General features: G+C 47.4%; 1 protein-coding gene across 1 annotated transcript in view; it reads left to right on the forward strand.

Annotated features, from left to right (window-relative positions):
* The window catches only part of LOC311609084 (interferon-induced GTP-binding protein Mx2-like), a 33,076-nt gene extending 20,486 nt beyond the window's left edge, over positions 1 to 12,590 (forward strand). The window contains 8 exon segments of the mRNA XM_084801818.1: positions 3,010 to 3,088; positions 3,521 to 3,643; positions 4,107 to 4,139; positions 4,142 to 4,250; positions 7,447 to 7,605; positions 8,132 to 8,208; positions 10,448 to 10,696; positions 11,984 to 12,590. Of these exon segments, the coding sequence (XP_084657944.1) occupies positions 3,010 to 3,088; positions 3,521 to 3,643; positions 4,107 to 4,139; positions 4,142 to 4,250; positions 7,447 to 7,605; positions 8,132 to 8,208; positions 10,448 to 10,696; positions 11,984 to 12,214 (1,060 nt within the window). The 3' untranslated portion in view covers positions 12,215 to 12,590.
* The last annotated feature ends 4,879 nt before the right edge of the window (positions 12,591 to 17,469 follow it).

Below are 17,469 nucleotides of genomic sequence, written 5' to 3' on the forward strand. Positions count from 1 at the left end.
AATGCCCCTCTTTATCTCCTTAATTGGTTTTAGGTTGAAGTCTACTTTATCAGATAGTAGAATATCTAACCTGCTTGCATCTTAGGCCAATTGCTTTTCTACCCTTATCTTGAGGTCATTTCTATCATTCTGAGTAAGCTGTGTTTTCTGGAAGCAGCAAGAGATGAGATTATATTTTCAGATCCAAAATCCTAGTCTGTCATTGTTGGGGAACTGAGACTTAATTTTCAGAGTTATTGTTGATGGGTGTGTGTTAATTCCTGTCACTGGCTTTGTTTGTTTGTTTGTTTGTTCTTTGTATTCTGAGAAAGGGTTTCACTATGTAGCTCTGGCTGTCCTGGTTTGACAATGTAGACCAGGCTGCTCATGAACTCACAGGGATCTGTGTACCACCATGCCTGGCCTTGTTGTTGGTTTTATGATGTTCTTTGGGCGCTTTTAAGACACTACAGTGACGTTGCCTGTTTATTCCCCATAAGTTCATGGGTATATTTATCCTTCTCTTCAGATCACAGTATTTCTTGCAGGATCCTCTGTAAAGCTGGATTAGCAGCCATAAATTCCTTAAATCAAGTTTTATCATTCTTATTTCTACATCAATTTTAATAGATAGCTTTGCTGGGTATGATAGTCTAAGTAGACAGTTGTGCTCTCTGAGAACCTGAAATGCATCTTTCCAGGCTCTTCTGGCTTTTCAGAGTTTCCATTATGTGCAAGCCTTTAATCCCATCACTTAAGAGGCAGAGGCAGATGGATCTCTATGAGCTAGAGGACAGCTTAGTCTACATAGTGAGTTCCAAGACAGCCAGGGCTATGTAGAGAGAGACCCTGTTTCCAAAAGCCCCAAAGAAAACAAGTTTCCATTGTTTCTATTTTTACCACAGTTTGTTTGTTTCCTTGTTTGTCTGTTTAAATGAATTGACCAGTATAGAAACTGGACCCACAGTGAGAGAAAGATGTCACTTACAAGCAGGAAGAGTTCTAATTCCCTGGTGTCTAATATCCTGAGGCATTACACGGTACTGTGTGAACACGGAGTTTGGTAGCACCGAATAGTACAGCTTCATGCTTCTAAGAGTTCATGGCTTAAACCCTTTCTTGCACTAGGGTGTGTCTCCCACTTCACTTGTTCCTCACACACATGCAAATGCATGTTAGTAAACTTGTATAAAACCTGAATCTGTATGTATTGTTTACATTCCTGTGTATTATGCATGTCTATGTGTGTATTCATATGTGTAGCCTACATGGAAGGGCGTGTAAACTAATATGTATTATACATGTACATTGCAGTGCTTTAGGGCCTGCTGTTTGGGGTTTAATAACAAAGACACAGATGTCTGCCTAGTACACGGCCATTCGCCTGTTTTCTGGGGCAGTGCCTCAGCTAGCCATCCGGACTCAACCCCCGTTTCCTGTCACTGTGTCTCTATCCTGTGCCTCCACCTCCCCGCCTGCTCCTGATCTCCCTGTGACGCGGCTCCAGCCTCCAGCTAATTATTCATCAAAAGCCACATTCCTTTCTCATACAGAAAAAGCTCCTAGCATAGTGCTACAGGTTCCCCAGTTACTCACTCTGAACCAACCAGCAGCAGGATTATGCCCTGTGCATATGGTGTTGTTTTTTGGCCAGATTGATGGCTGTGACCTCCCTGACAACAGCTTGGTTTTTAGAATGATAATGTTAGAGAGTCATGTTTTTGACGTGAAACATTTACATGTAGAAAACAGGTATGGTGGGCTATAGAAATCTCCATACCTTATGTCCTGCCAACACTTGGCACTGCAAAGCAATTAAAACTAGAAAATACAGGAACACACCTTCCTATCCAGTGGATACAATCTGTGTAAGTTACTCCATCATATGTAAGTGTGTGTGTGTTTACTCACGTTTCACATATAGAAAGATGTGTTGTATGCTTGTTGGGGAGTGCATGCATGTGTGTGTGTGTGTGTGTGTGTGTGTGTGTGTGTTTGTGTGTGTGTGTGTGTGTAATCACACATGACAGGATGTGTGTGTGTGGTATGAGAACATACCTGTAGTTGTGTACACATGATTTTGGAGAGGAGATTTTACTCTATTACATGAGCTGAGGGAATCATGGCGGCTCACTATGGAACTATCCAAGCTGCTTCCTCTGCATCATTCTACAAACCCATCTCTCAGTACCCCGTGCATCCAACCTCAAGTACCCACTCACTGACAGTATCTCTCAGCACCCCATGAGGCCAACCTCAAGGTACCCACGCACTGATAGTATCTCTCAGTACCCCATGTATCCAACCTCAAGGTACCCACGCACTGACAGTATCTCTCAGTACCCCATGATTCCAACCTCAAGGTATCCACACACTGACAGTATCTCTCAGTACCCCATGATTCCAACCTCAAGGTACCCACGCACTGACAGTATCTGAGTACCCCATGCATCCAACCTCAAGGTACCCACGCACTGACAGTATCTCTCAGCACCCCATGCATCCAACCTCAAGGTACCCACGCACTGACAGTATCTCTCAGTACCCCATGATTCCAACCTCAAGGTACCCACGCACTGACAGTATCTCTCAGCACCCCATGATTCCAACCTCAAGGTACCCACGCACTGACAGTATCTCTCAGTACCCCATGATTCCAACCTCAAGGTACCCACGCACTGACAGTATCTCTCAGCACCCCATGATTCCAACCTCAAGGTACCCACGCACTGACAGTATCTCTCAGTACCCCATGATTCCAACCTCAAGGTACCCACGCACTGACAGTATCTCTCAGCACCCCATGCATCCAACCTCAAGGTACCCACGCACTGACAGTATCTGAGTACCCCATGATTCCAACCTTAAGGTAGCCACGCACTGACAGTATCTCTCAGCACCCCATAAGGCCAACCTCAAGGTACCCATGCACTGACAGTACCCTAATTGGCCCTGACAACCCCAGAGCAGGCTCCAAACTTTTTTTCTGCCCTGGTCTGATGGGAGCCCATATCTCTCCTGTTTCCTCAGAATTCTTCTGGAGGATGGGAAGGCCACAGTGCCCTGCCTGGCAGAGAGACTGACCACGGAGCTCATCTCACACATCTGTGTAAGCCGGGGTGGCTGTATGTTCCTCAAGCTGAGCCAGGTCTGGGCAGTCCTGGGCACACAAGCTGGTCAAGATGTCTCTGTGTAGACATGTTGTGTCTGGGAGTTAGTGACTGCGGCATCGGGAGGCTGTGTGCTGGGTCCAGCTGCTGTGACCCTTAGGTTCTGGGCAGCATGGCTGTGAGCTCCTCATTCCGGAGTTGATCATGAGCCTGAGTTCAAGACAGGCTCTTCAGACAGAAGCCATGCTCATTTTTCCCTGACCTGGTGGAGTCTGCACCTCAGCCCTCCTTAGTTCTCGACCTGGGAGAATCGTCTCAGGACCTCAGGCTGTTGCCCCCCACGTGCCGCAGTGACCTTGTGGCGTAGGCCTGGGGACGCCTTTGCATTCCAGTCTATATTTTCATGTCTCGTTCATGTCTTCATGTTTCAGAAAACTCTGCCCTTGTTAGAAAACCAAATAAAGAAGTGTTACCAGAGTACAAGTGACGAGCTGCAGAAGTACGGCACAGACATACCAGAAGATGAGAATGGGAAGACCATCTTCCTGATAGAAGTGAGCATTGCCCATCATCCTGAGCGATGTGAGCATTGACCGTGGTGCCCGGCATGATGACGAGGGCATCCCTCTACACAGGGACCTCTGTCTTGTGCGCTTCAGATCTCAGGCTCCCAAGCTGTTGGGGCTGCATCTCCCCATTAGTGTTAAAACGGAGTCAGGACAGAGGCCATGGCTGATGCAGTGTGGAGCTGGGGGGACCCTTTTCTTTCATCCACACTGAGAGAGGAGTTCTCCCTGAGGATCCCAAATGGGAAAGAGGAAAGGGGGGTATTTCCAGCTGCAAAAGCCCCTTCTCCATACGGTCTGATGGGCCCATGAGGACGAGGTAGTTCTCCTACCTTCAGAACACACCTTTCCTTTCATTACCTTGATCTCCAGCTTGAAAGATCTCTGCTCATATTGATGGTTTTTTTTGTTTTTGTTTTTGTTTTTTTTGTTTTTGTTTTTGTTTTTACAGAAAATCAACGCTTTCAACCACGACATCAATGCTGTGTAGTACAAGGGGAAGAGAATGTGGGGGAGGGACAATGCCGCCTATTCAACAAACTCCGAAAAGAGTTCTTGTTGTGGAGTAAGGAAATCCAAAAGAATTTTCAACAAGGTGAGTATCTTGTTCAATCCGTGTTGCCATTCTCAACAGTCTTACTCTTCATTGCTACAGACAATAGTAGTCCAACACTCACAGATCTAATAAGTCCCAAGTCAATGCACCAGAAATGAGGCATCTGGAGAGGGCTCCATTTCTGCCTCCAAGAGTCCATCATATAGTCTGACCCTCATATGAGAAAAATGAGAACCAGATCCCTCTGTAGCTCCTGTTCTGAGGCTACACATCACTCTGTGAGGATGGGGCTTTCATGTCCTGGTCACCTCTTAAAGGATAACCTTTCAATGCCAGTAGGAATGAAGTTCCCCTTGTGAACTTGGATAATACATGGGAGAGGGAACTGACAACAGACCAAAGTGCATATACTACCGATGCCTGGTTTGGCGAACCAAAGAGTTTTATTGGGTTCACTTACAGGAGTATGTGTGATCACAGGCACAGAAATGATTCAAAGACAGCTGTATCCACAAAGCCCAGCCCAGCATGGATGATGGCCCATGAAATCTGGAACACACTGCACAGTCTGCAGACAGCTTAATGGGTTGGAGAGTGTCCTTTCTGGGTGGTTAAACTAGTCTGTGCCTCTGTCAGGCAGCTTGACTTGTCTTTGCTTCTTCCAGGCAGCCCAACTTAAGTGACAGTGACTTTCAGCAGTCTCTACTGTTTGTATACACTTGAGTAAGAGGCCTAGTGAATCTTATAGATTTCAGGGACCTCCTAAAGTCACCGAGTTGTTTTCTTTCTGCCTTTAAGGAACTTTCCAGGAAGTTCCTTACCTCCCTTAGGATTATACTGTTTGTTGGTTGGTTGGTTTGTTTTACCTCCTTTCTAACATCCTGTGCCTAAGGAGCCTCCCTCCAAAGTGGAAAGTTTTATTCTTGGAGGGAACTGGTGCCAAACCAGCCCCTACAGCCTAGGGAATCTTAATGTGCTTCATTGTGGCAATGAGGAGATTACACAAGTACGTGAAGCCCTCCACCTTGGCAGATCCCACCTCTCCATCTTCATATCTTCAGAATCTGAAGCAGTGAAAATGTATAAATCTATTCATTGATCACTTATCAGTGCTACCATGGCGGAGGGTGGGGAGAGATTCCAAGAGACTTTGCCTTCCTTGAATGGGCTGGACGAAGCCAAAGAGTTAATTCTATCCCCTACAGGCCACACATGGAAAACTCTTCACCCCAGAGGACAGTGTGGCAGGCAGTCAGGTTGTGTGAAATGTGCCTTCATAGAGAGAATAATTTGACACTTATTTAAAGATGTGGCTCCCCATGTCCCCGCTGTGCCCACCATTTCTACTAAGTCTAGACAGCTGAAGCTGACCACTGTAAGCTCTGCAGTGTGTCCTCATTCCATGGAAGAGCTACTGTCCCGTTCCAAAATCTCAGAAGTGTCTGCCACTGTATCTGAGAGAGGAGGGCCTAAAGAACAGAACATGAAGCAACATTACAACTCCAAGATAGGAGAACAGGATCCAATTAGAAGAGGGGAAGGGACCGTAAGAGACATTCCAAAAATGGAGGTATACAAATGACTAATAAAACATTTGAAAAACGCATGACCAATGGCCACCAGAGATGCCAGTGAAAACACAGGGATAATTCCTGTCCCAAACCTGAGCGAAATTAGAACCAGAAATACAGACACTGGCAAGTGCTGGAGAAGAGGCAACAAAAAAGAAAGCCCTGGTGCACTGATGGGGAATGTGACATGGTGCAGTCGCTGTGGATCACAGCAGTGACCCCTGGGAGAGATGAACACACGCTGTCCTCCTCCACCCCCAGGAGGAAATGGAAAGAGGTCTACAGGAAATAGACCACAAACAAGTCCTTTTGCCTTGAACCTGACATCTTCTCCCATGTCTTCACAAGTCTTCTACTCAGGGTGTTTTTGTCCTGTCCATCCCTGTAAGGGCACAAGATGCAGTTGACTGGAGATCACCCTAACAGACTCCTTTATACTCAGCAAATTCATTAAAAACCGCATCTGCTAATAGTCCCACCCTGAGGTGCTGGGTGGTTAGGACCACTGCACATGGATTTTGAGGGAGGCAATTCAGTCCTTAGCATCATTCGGTGGAGTATTTTAACCCATGGAAAGGCACAGAAGGAATGGAGACAAAATACAAGGTCAGCCTTACTGACAGAAGCGTGAGTGGAAACCATGTCACAGGGCGCTGTGTCCTGTAACTCCATGTCAGAAACACACAGAACGTACACACGGTGCAGACAGAAGGCCGAGCACCAGCTGCAGCACTGGAGAGGGGAGAAAGGGAGGCACCACCTGCTGCTGAGAGGAGTGGTCCCAGGAGTCAGGAACCAAGGCTTAGACTGTAGAGCTTGACTTACAACTCTCTGGATGTACTGAAGTCTTGTTTATTGAGTTAAGCTTTTTTTTATTAAAAACATTCTTTGGAGGCTGGAGTGATGGATGGCTCAGTGGCTAAGAGCACTGGCTGTTTTTGGAGAGGATCTAGGTTTGATCCTCATCATCCACATGGTGACTCACACAAATGTCTGCAACTCCAGTCCCAGGAGACTTGATGCTCTGTTCTGGCCTGTACAGGTGTTGTATGCAAACTGTGCACAGACATACCCGCAGGGAAAACATGGATACACATAAAATGATTAAACAACAACAAAAGCAGCCAGTTCATCACAGAGAAAGCAGGGCCCATCTGAGTCGGCTGCCCACTTCCAGGACAGCGGTGAGGGACTAAGTGTTTTGACTCATGAACAGGGGGTCCAACCACACTGGGGACATCCAGGTGCCTATGTGCCCTGTCACCCATTGCTGATGGGGGCTCTTCTCCCACCCAGCTCATGATGCTGTCTAGGGGCCACAGGGCCTATGAGCCATGTGCTCTGACCCTTCTTCTTTGGTGGAAATGCACCAGGGTTCATAGACCAGCACACTCTAGGACTTTTTGAGGCCCTGTCTTCCTCTGCTTCCCACCTGATGCATTCTGCCAAGGTCTCTGGCTCTGTGAGGCCTTTTGTCCTTTTGTCTCAACTGAGGGGAGTGTCAATGAGGTTGCATTCTTCTGTGTAACTGTGAGTATTTTTCAATTTGTAGACATTTATTGGCTTCACTTTATTATGGTAATTTCAGAAAGATCAGAATGGGTTTGTTTAGAAAAATCTGCAAGGTGCTTTATAAATCAACCCGCTGTCACCGCCTGTTGTAGGTTATGATACTTTATACAATGAAGTCTACACATTTGAAAAGCAGTATCGTGGCCGAGAGCTGCCAGGGTTTGTGAACTACAAGACATTTGAGAACATTATAAGAAAGCAGATCAAAGACCTGGAGGAGCCAGCGATAGAGATGCTGCACAAGGTCACTGGTGAGTGCTGTGCATGGTCACTGAGCAGTGCTACATAGGGTCACTGCTGAGTGCTCTACAGGGGGTCACAGAGGAATGCTCTTGTCTCAGCCACTTTATTTCTGGGATGGAGACAAAGGCAGTGCTGCACCTCAGAGCTGGCCTTGGGCTGGTTCTAGGGAGGGGGCAGGTTTTCTGTGCTCCAGATGCCACTGTGTTGGTCTCAGAATTGAACTCGATCCCTTCTGACCCTGTGGGTCCAGCGATTTTCTGTCAGAGGGCAGGGTCATGTGACATCCTAGGCCCTTAGGGCCTGTAAAGAGCACAGCTGGAGTCCTTCATGCAGGATGATGACCACACTTTTCTAGTAATACATATATTTCTCTGGAAGCCAGTGTATACTTTCCTCCTCTTTGGGCAGGGAGAGTGAAGGAGGGAGAGAACAGGAGAGCACCCACACCCTCACCCCTGCCCCGGTTTTGCATTAGGTAGAGTGAATACATCTTACCCCTTACCATGTTCAACTGTTTATTCTCCCTTCAATCAGAAATGGTACGAGTCGCCTTTTCCAGTGTTTCTGAAAACAATTTCCAGGAGTTTTTTAACCTCTACAGAACTACCAAGGTAAAACCATGTGTTCTTTTTGAAGCATAGTGAACTGGGCAGTGGATAATCGGTGTTTCAGACTGAGACTTACTTCTCCTTTTCTGTGGTGGCTTGGAAAAGGCTTAAGCTCCAGGTTGAATCTTTTGATGAGGCTACTGGTGCTGTCTGGCTAGGGTGGAGGCAGGGAAAGGAAGGCAAAGGGAGGGAGGACTCAGGGCAGGGGAGGAGGGCGAAGGGAAGGAGTACTCAGGGCGGGAGGAGGAGGGAGAAGGGAGGGAGGACTCAGGGCGGGAGGAGGAGGGAGAAGGGAGAGAGGACTCAGAGATGAATGTTGACATCTACCAGTGAGCTCCCTGTGAGAGAGGCTCACAGGCCCATGTTCAGGAAGACACTGAGTGAAAGACGTCAGATGTGGGGCTCAAGGTGGGACATTGAGGTAAATTTTGGGGAGTAAGGCTTTTATTAGGAGTGTCATGGACAGACAGACAGGCAGACAGACAGACAGATGGTATACCAGTGTCTCTGAGGAAAATCAGGCCCCAGGACTACAGACACACTGTCTGCAGTGTGAAGAGGAACCAAGCTCAGAGAACAGACTCAGAGTCTCTTCTCAAGAAGTCTCTGAGGAAGGAGAAAGGTTTTAGAACCTTGGCAGCCAGGCTCTCTGATACCCCACCAGGCAGAAGGAAAAGGGGGCAGGGTATGGGAATGTGGCCACTGAAAATGATCAGATAGCAATCAGTAGCCTTTGGGTGTCCTTTGATATACGTGATGTATCTTAAAAACATGTTTCCCTCTGTGGGAAATCCAGGCATGTGGAAGCGTGTTGGCTCAGTGGGATAGCGGACATTCTGTGAGGCTGAGAGAAAAAAGAGCTGCTGGGTTCTTGGGGCCAGAGGAGCAGTGTGTGCTGGATTCTAACAACGAGGGTGCCAAGTATGAAACTGTGTGTCTTTAGAGGGAAGCAACAGGAAAGAGGAAAATGCCTCTGCCTTTACAGGGACTGGCATGGCCAAGAAACTCAGCCGCTGCCCGGGCAGACAGGCCCTCCAAGGTGGCCACTGGCTTCATCATTCTCCAGCCTGGGTGACAGCTGGGATGTCTGGTGGGCCTATGTACCCAAAATGGGAGCAATTAGGTCTCCCTGGAAGGTGTGGCAAATGGGGAGGTGCATCTGGGGACACACAGGGCGCTGAGCTTTACATAGACTGAGCCCTGCAATGGTCCTTTCAGGGTACATTCTAGGTGAAGTCTGTCCTCTGTGGCTGTCAGGAAAGCCCAGGACATGAGGCCCAGAGGAGATGAGCGACCTAAATGAGCCGCTCCTCTCTGCATATTCTCTGGTAGAAGCTGCCTCCTTACTGCAGATGTCAAAGCTGCTAAAAGAGCAGTGAGAGTGGCTGGGGCAGAGATGGGAGTCCACACAGGTCCTCAGCCCTCGCCTGGGTGTATTCCTTACTTCTCTCCTTCTTGTGACCAAATGCCTGATAAGAATGACTTAGAAAGGGTTTATTTGGGCTCAGGATTTGAGGGGTACAGTCCAAAGTGGCCAGGAAGACAGCGCAGTAGGAATGCGAGGCAGCTGGTCACATCGCTCTATTCAGAAAGCAGATGAATACTGATGTTCAGAAGCCCAGACTGTAGGACAGCACTGTCCACATTAGACTGGGTTGTCACCTTCTCACGCACACTCAGGGAAGAGTCTCCTGAGTGACTGTCAACCTATCCGTAAGTTGTAGAGATGGCTCGGCGGTTCAAAATGCTTACTGCTCTTTAGAGGACATTAGAGGACAGTTCCCAGCACCCACCTGTGGTTCCAATAGTTTGTAACCCCAGCTTCAGGGGATCCAGCACCTTCTTCTGGCCTCTGTAGGCCCTTGCATGAATATAGTATTCACATATATGCAAACACACACACACACACACACACACACACACACACACACACACACACACACACACACACACACACTACATAACCTAATCTCTAAAAATAAACCCCTCAAGTTGACTCTGAAGACTGACTTCTGCAGAAGCCGCTCTCACACCTGGCTCAGGCTTACCCTGGTTTGCACCTCAGGTCAGGCAACCTGTGCAGAGATGAGCCGAGCAAGCAGGTGCAGGGACACTCCCAGGTCACGACTGCTTTTGTTTCTGCCAGGTGCCCAGATGCTTGAGGGCCTGTGAGTGTCCTGTGTTCTTACTCCATGCTAAGCATCCCTTGATGACTGCTGGCTGCATTTCTCTTTCCTTGCAGTCCAAACTTGAAGATATCAGATTAGAGCAAGAAAAGGAAGCAGAGAAGACTATCCGACTGCACTTCCGGATGGAGCAGATCATCTACTGCCAGGACCAAATTTATAGGGGAGCCTTGCAGAAGATCAGAGAGGAGGAGGCTGAAGAGGAGAAGAATTCAAAGCACAGAAATTCCCATTCCTCTCAGTCCCAGGATTTGCAGAACTCATCCATGGCTGAGATCTTCCAGCATCTGAATGCCTACCGCCAGGTACTTGTGTGAACACATTGGAACTGGGTTTCAGGCTGTTTGTTTCCTTTGTTTCTGTGTGTCTCTCTGTGTAGGGTTTGAGTCTGCAAGGAGGCTTCAGGACATCTCTAGGTGAGCCTCTAGGAAGTGGTCATATTCACTCAGATGAACAGGTGTCTAAGAGCCACAGACATCTGCCCTTCATGGTCCCTGTGACCCCAACTGCATGACTTAGACTCTCAGAATATCAGCGCTCTTCTCTATAAGGCTTGGCTTCCCTGTCCTGAGCAGGAGGGACGGAGTGTGGGGCCCTTGGCACAGTGCTGGGATGCCATGCTCTCTTCTAGTGGAAACCAGGTCCTGACACCTGTTCTTGAGGCACACATCATGTAACCGAGGGACAGCAGGTCCTCCCCAGTCAGAGCCACAGGGACCTGGAATCATCCACACAGGGGAAGTCATGGTGACCTTCTAGTGTGCAGACCTCTGTCCTAATCACTGGCAGATAGAAAGCCAGCCTGGTCATGTGGACCACCCCATGGGCCCTGGTCCCTATGCCCATGCTGTCTGTCTCTGGGACTCAGACAACTCCAGGGACCTCAGCGAGTGGGATAGTAGAATTCTTACCCTTCCTGTCTGCCTTGTGTCTCAGAGTGTACTGTCCTCAATGTCTCTCCATGTCATAGTGTGAATCGGGGACGTTTGTCTGCACACATCATCACTTCCTTTTAGTCAAGGCTCTATTCCCAACCAAGGCACCCATGACTGGATATCTGGGGCCTCTGTGCCTTCTATGCGCCCCCATCTCTGCACCTCACTCCTTCCCATGGCCATTTGGAGACAGGCCACACCCCGCTGTCTAGGGTCAGAGAACACAGAGTCCATGTCCTGCCATGACTCGAGGTTTGTGTTAAACTGTCACCAGGTGCTCATCACTTGTCTGGCACCTTCTCACTCTGGTGTCTTGTGACACATCTATTTACCATCTCCAGAGGGCTCTGGTCATGGGATACTTGTATCTTGAAAAAGGAAAATGAGTACCAGAGGGGCTTGGGAAACCATCTGCATGTGCCATATTACAGAGGGAGCGAACCACTGTCTCAGGATGGGGAGAACCCGGCTGACAGCTAGGGGGGAGGATAGAGCAGGTGCAGACTGACGTCCTTCAGGCAGCTCATTAGGACCCTGCCTAGCCCTGCTTCCCTGCTGGGAGGCCTGCACCTGCCAGGATCTCACTGCTCACAGGTGACATGGTAAGCTCAGGTTTCCTGTGCCTCTCCCTGAAGCCTTTCCTGTCTCTCCTTCTAGGAGGCTCATAACCGCATCTCCAGCCACATTCCCTTGATCATCCAGTACTTCATCCTGAAGATGTTTGCTGAGCAGCTGCAGAAGAGCATGCTTCAGCTGCTGCAGGACAAGGATTCCTGCAGCTGGCTCCTCAAGGAACACAGTGACACCAGTGAGAAGAGGAAATTCCTGAAGGAGCGACTGGCAAGGCTGTCCCAGGCTCGCCGCAGGCTGGCCAAATTCCCTGGTTAAGCTGGCTCCATCCTTCCCCACGTCTCCTGGACACTGATTCAGGGACAGAAGGGCTCCTGCCTTTCCTGGTAGCTGTGCCACCACCCTTTACCCCATGACCTGGTTGGTACTGGTGTAGCATTCAGATGTGAAAGGGAGCTGTCTGCTCATCATAGCCGAGAAAGAGGAAGAGGCTCTCCAAACACAGGAAGAAGATGAAGAGATGATGCCCCTTTCCTGACAGGACAATGAACTCACCCTCAGCACATTTCCACTTTACCACCTACTTTTCAGTGCCCTGCTCTTGTGCATCCTATCAGGAGCAAGTGTTGACAAACAGGTGGGGCATGGCCTTGGCAGCCGCCTAATATATTCCTAATAAACCAGTTTTTTCTGAGTCAGTTTGTTTCATTTATTTATTTATTTTTAATTAATTTATTCAGGTTACAACTCAATTGTTATCCCATCACTTGTATCCTCCCATTCTTCCCTCCCTTCCACTTTCACCTTATTCCCCTCCCCTAGGTCTATGTCTGAGGGGGCCCTCCTCCCCCACTTTATGGTCATAGGCTATCAAGTCTCAGCTTGGTAGCCTGCTTATTCTTTCTTTGAGTGCCACCAGGGCTCCCCACCAAGGGGAGGTCATCAAATATGGGGTATCAGAGTCTCTGAGACACTTTGTATTGTAGGAAAGAGTTGCAGAGCACTGCATGGGGTGGAGGGCAAGTGGGAAAAAAAATGGATCACTACAGCCAATCCCCTCAGGAATTGGGAACCAAAGTGAGTTTGCTTCCTAGGAACTGCAGCCAATGAAGACAAGCATGGAAAGATAAACTATGGTACACTTGCTTTCTGTGTGCACATGGGCCCTGGGCTGCAGGGAATGCAAAGCCGTCTCAGTGTGAACAGAAGCTGTGGGAGGCTCTGCATGCCCAGTGTAGTGTAGAAACCCAGCGTGGAGCCAGGTCAGCTAGGGAACCATACCCGCCCCGCAGGAGAGCTACAGAGTCCCTCTATGACAGGGAGGTCAGTGGATACAAGCCTCACAGACTGACTGTCCCAGAACCCCAACTCCAAACCCACATAGTACTTCTTGACCTCAAGGAGAGAATTGGGTACAGGTTACAGCACTGGAGACAGATACTCAATTTATTATTGAATTTTGAGAGTTTTTTATATATTCAGGTACAAATCTTTTCTCAGGTAGAGATATATGCTTTATAAATACTTACTACCTGACTATGACTTGTCTTTGTGTTTTTTCTACCAGGTGTTTAGTTCTCATAAAGTATTTACTGATGAGTTCTTTTTTTGTTTTTTGCCTTTGCATTTGGGGTCATATCTATGAAACCGGGACTGTGCTGGATAATTTTAAGTCAACTTGACACAAGCTAGAGTCATCTGAGAAGAGTGAGCCTCAACTGAGAAAATGTTCCATCTGAGTAGACTGTGGCTAAGTTTGTGGTGAATTTTCTTGATGGATGACCGCTGTTGGAGGGCCCAGCTCTCTGTGGGTAGTGCAACGCTTTGGGCTAATGGTCCTGGGTTCTATAAGAAAGCAGGTGACCAAGCCATGGAGAATGATCTAGTCATTAGGGCTCTGCCCTGCCCTCCTCTTCAGTTTCTGCCTCCAGGGTCTGCCGTGAGTGATGAGATGTGATCTGAGAGTTGTAAGCTTCAATACCTCCTTCCTTCCCAAGTTGCTTTTGGCTAGTGTTCTATCAATATAGTAGTAAACAAACTAAGACAGCTTTATGAATTTTTCATTAAAGTCTATGATTGGTCATGAGTCTGTTTTCATGGTTTAGAGGCGTTGAGTCTTTTCGGTATAAGACAGTGAAGTATCCTAATACAGCTCAATTAAAAGGCATTACTTCCCAGCATTGCCTTGCACTTTGTCTAAACTGGCTCCATGTAGCGGCTTTCAGGGTGATGTACTCTGCTCCACTAACGGCCTCCACACTCTCTTGCTGCTGGTTTTTCAATATCTTGGGACCAGGAGTGGCGGCTTCTTCTTCTTCTTCTTCTTCTTCTTCTTCTTCTTCTTCTTCTTCTTCTTCTTCTTCTTCTTCTTCTTCTTCTTCTTCTTCTTCTTCTGTTGGAGCAGAAATTAGGCCATTCTTATTTAATGTGATGTGCTGTTGATTGAGAACACAATGTTTTTGTCTGCTTTCTGTGTTAAGACTTTGTTTCCCCTTTCTGGATATTCTTCACCATATATATGTTTGTTTGTTCTTGAGTTTTTATTTTGTTTATTTGTTTGTTTTGAGACAGGGTTTCTTTGTGTAACCCTCCCTGGCTATCTTGGAACTCACTCTGTAGACCAGAGAGATCCACTTGTCTCTGCCTTCTGCATGCTGGGGCTGGGACAAAAGGCATATTCCACCACCATCACCACATAGCTTAAATACTATATTTTGTGAATGCAGTCATGTTCTCTGACATTTTGTTCTTTTGAGGTTTATCATGTACATGAACTTGGTAGGCATATAGCACCTCTGCATGGCACAACGCCCCTCATGTGTAGAAGGTATAATTAACATGAACATGATCTCTTGTGTTCTTGTCAGCTTCCATCTTATGTGTCATAGTCTTCCTTTTCTATTAACCAGAAGCCCCACAATGCATTGTTGTTGTTTGTGCTCAGGTATCATTTAAGAATGGCGAATTCATAAGAAACTAGAGCAGTCACCACTTGTGGTGTCCAATCCAGAGTATGAATTCAGGATCCTTTCCTGTCGTTTCCTCTACACACAGAATGCCGTTCACAGTTCCTGCGTTGCGGGTGCTCTGGGGATGAGTTTATTTGGGTTTGAATATCTGAAAAACCTGTGCATATTTGGTCATCATGAATATGGCTTCATGAAAGCAACACAGGAGTGAAGTAATAGGCTGTTTGAACCCCAAGCTGGCCGTCACATGTTGGCTGTGTCACTCAGCTCTCCAACCCTCTGCTCTCTCATCTGTACTGTGGGGTTTAGTAGCAACAGTAGCGCCTGCTGCCTAACTGCTCCGTCTACAGGCTTTGCTGATGACTTTGCTCCTGTGGAGCACGACCTCACTCTTGCCTTACCCTCATCTAGGAGTCTCTGAACAGCCTCAGCAGGCAGTACGAGGAGAGGGCTCGGCCCTGCATTGACCTCATCGACTCCCTGCGGGCCCTGGGAGTGGACAGGACCTGGCCCTGCCTGCCATAGCTGTCATCAGGGACCAGAGCTCAGGGAAGAGCTCTGTGCTGGAAGTACTGTCAGGAGTGGCCCTCCCCAGAGGCAGTGGTGAGAGCTCATAATGGTAATGGTCATCCATTCTTGGCTTCTAGTGTAGGCTGAGGAACCATAAGAACACTTTAAATGTCACACTTAAGGGGCTGGAGAGATGGCTCAGGGGTTAAGAGCACTGACTGTTCTTCCAGAGGTCCTGAGTTCAATTCCCAGCAACCACACGGTGGCTCACAGCCATCTGTGGTGTGATCTGATGTCCTCTTCTGGCCTATAGGTGTACAAACAGGCAGAACACTGTGTACATAATAAATAAATAAGTACATAAATAAACCTTTTTTTAAAAAATGTCACACTTAAGCAGAAACCACATGCCGATGGATACCAAGTGCACCACTTTGGCTTCTCCTGCGTGTGTGTATATGTATATGTATGTATATAAGTATATATGTACACACACACACACACACACACACACACACACACACACACACACACACCAGGTCCATTTCTTCTGCCCAAGTTCCCACAGGGCAATAGGGTACCACTTTTAAGGTCGCATCTTTGCCATCATGAACTATAAAGGATGCAGAGCCCAGCAGACAGGTCAAGGACTCTGTGGGAGGGGAAAGTCAGGTGAGGCCCTCCCCTAGGAGTCATGGGAAGGTTGGGTCCCCAGAATAGAGGGCAAGACAGGGACATGTCAACCTCAGCTTCCATAGCACCTCACCCCGGGCCAACCTGGCAGCAGCCCTGGCATTCTCAAATAACAAGGAGCTCCAGTGTGGCCCTGTGCAAGGATTAAACACATTGTAGATTAACCAATAATGCATTCGTGTCACATTAAGGAAGGAAAGAAAAGAACTTTCTTTGGAGTCACTTAAGTGAGAGCAAGTCCGTAACTGATATGGCTGGAGAATCGGTATTGGATTATAGCATCAGCAGAACAGAAAAATGTGATGTATTTTATGCATGTTAATAAAGGAATGACCTGTTCTTCTTCTACAGAGAATGGAAATTGGAAGTCAAACACCCTTTGTATTCCAAAATAGGGTCTCAAAACATTTTGTAATTTTCATTTAAATTGTTAGGAGGCTTGGAGCTATTAGTTAATCTATCTTCCAATACTGTTTAATATAGCACTGAATAAATGATGCGAGTTGTCAATGGATGAGTGATCAACTAATAGCTCTCCTAGTAATTGATTTATTTTTCTTCAATAAAGTTGCATAAACCAAAAAGAAAAAAAGAAAAAAAAAAAGAAAAGAAAAGTAAGAGCAAGTCCAGAATTGAATTCTTCACTTCATGGTCCTCCTGTGTCTTCTGTCCTCTGTCTGTCGTGTGAGTACAGTGCCTGTCTTTAGGATGTCTCATAGTCTGTCCTTATGTCTGTGCATCTGTTGCTAGTAAAGGACTTTGCTCTGCATTTATTAAACAGCACAAAAGCATCATATGTCGAAGGATTAAGAAACTGTGTTATAGAAATCGTTAGCAGAATGTTTACAAGGGACCAAGTTACTGGCTCCAATTGGTGTCAACTGATCCCAACTGACCCAGACAACAAATAGTGCTACACGCATTGTTGTTTATCAACCAATAACCATAAATGGATACTCATTTTAGAAGGCTGCTTTTGACCTCTGCATTTGCTGTTTTTAGCAACTGATACACGTTTAGTTCTGGGTCAGGGGCATGGAAAAGCACATGACTTAAGGTTATGTAGCTGTCCTGTCACTAGTCTGTCGGGTCAGGCCCCTTTTCCAGCCAGTGTTCACCTCAGTTGCTAAGTCCTAAAGCACAACCAGTAGAAACGCAGACTGTGTATCAAGGCAGGGCACAGTCTGTGGTGGCTCTCCTGGAAGTCCTGTGCAGCTTTCCTGCGCCTCTGAAGGCATCCAGTTGCCCTGAGGTTACACTTGTCTAAAAGGGGTGGAATTAGTGAGACCCTCACATGGCAGCTTATGCCTCCGCTTAGAGCAAGACTCCATTTTGGCCTTAGCCCTGTGGCCATGGCAATTAAAGCAGCACAGCACAGTGGTAGCCAAGTCAGGGTGATAT

The sequence above is a fragment of the Acomys minous genome (assembly GCF_964271855.1).
Source record: "Acomys minous genome assembly, chromosome: 11".
Taxonomy (NCBI): Eukaryota; Metazoa; Chordata; class Mammalia; order Rodentia; family Muridae; genus Acomys; species Acomys minous.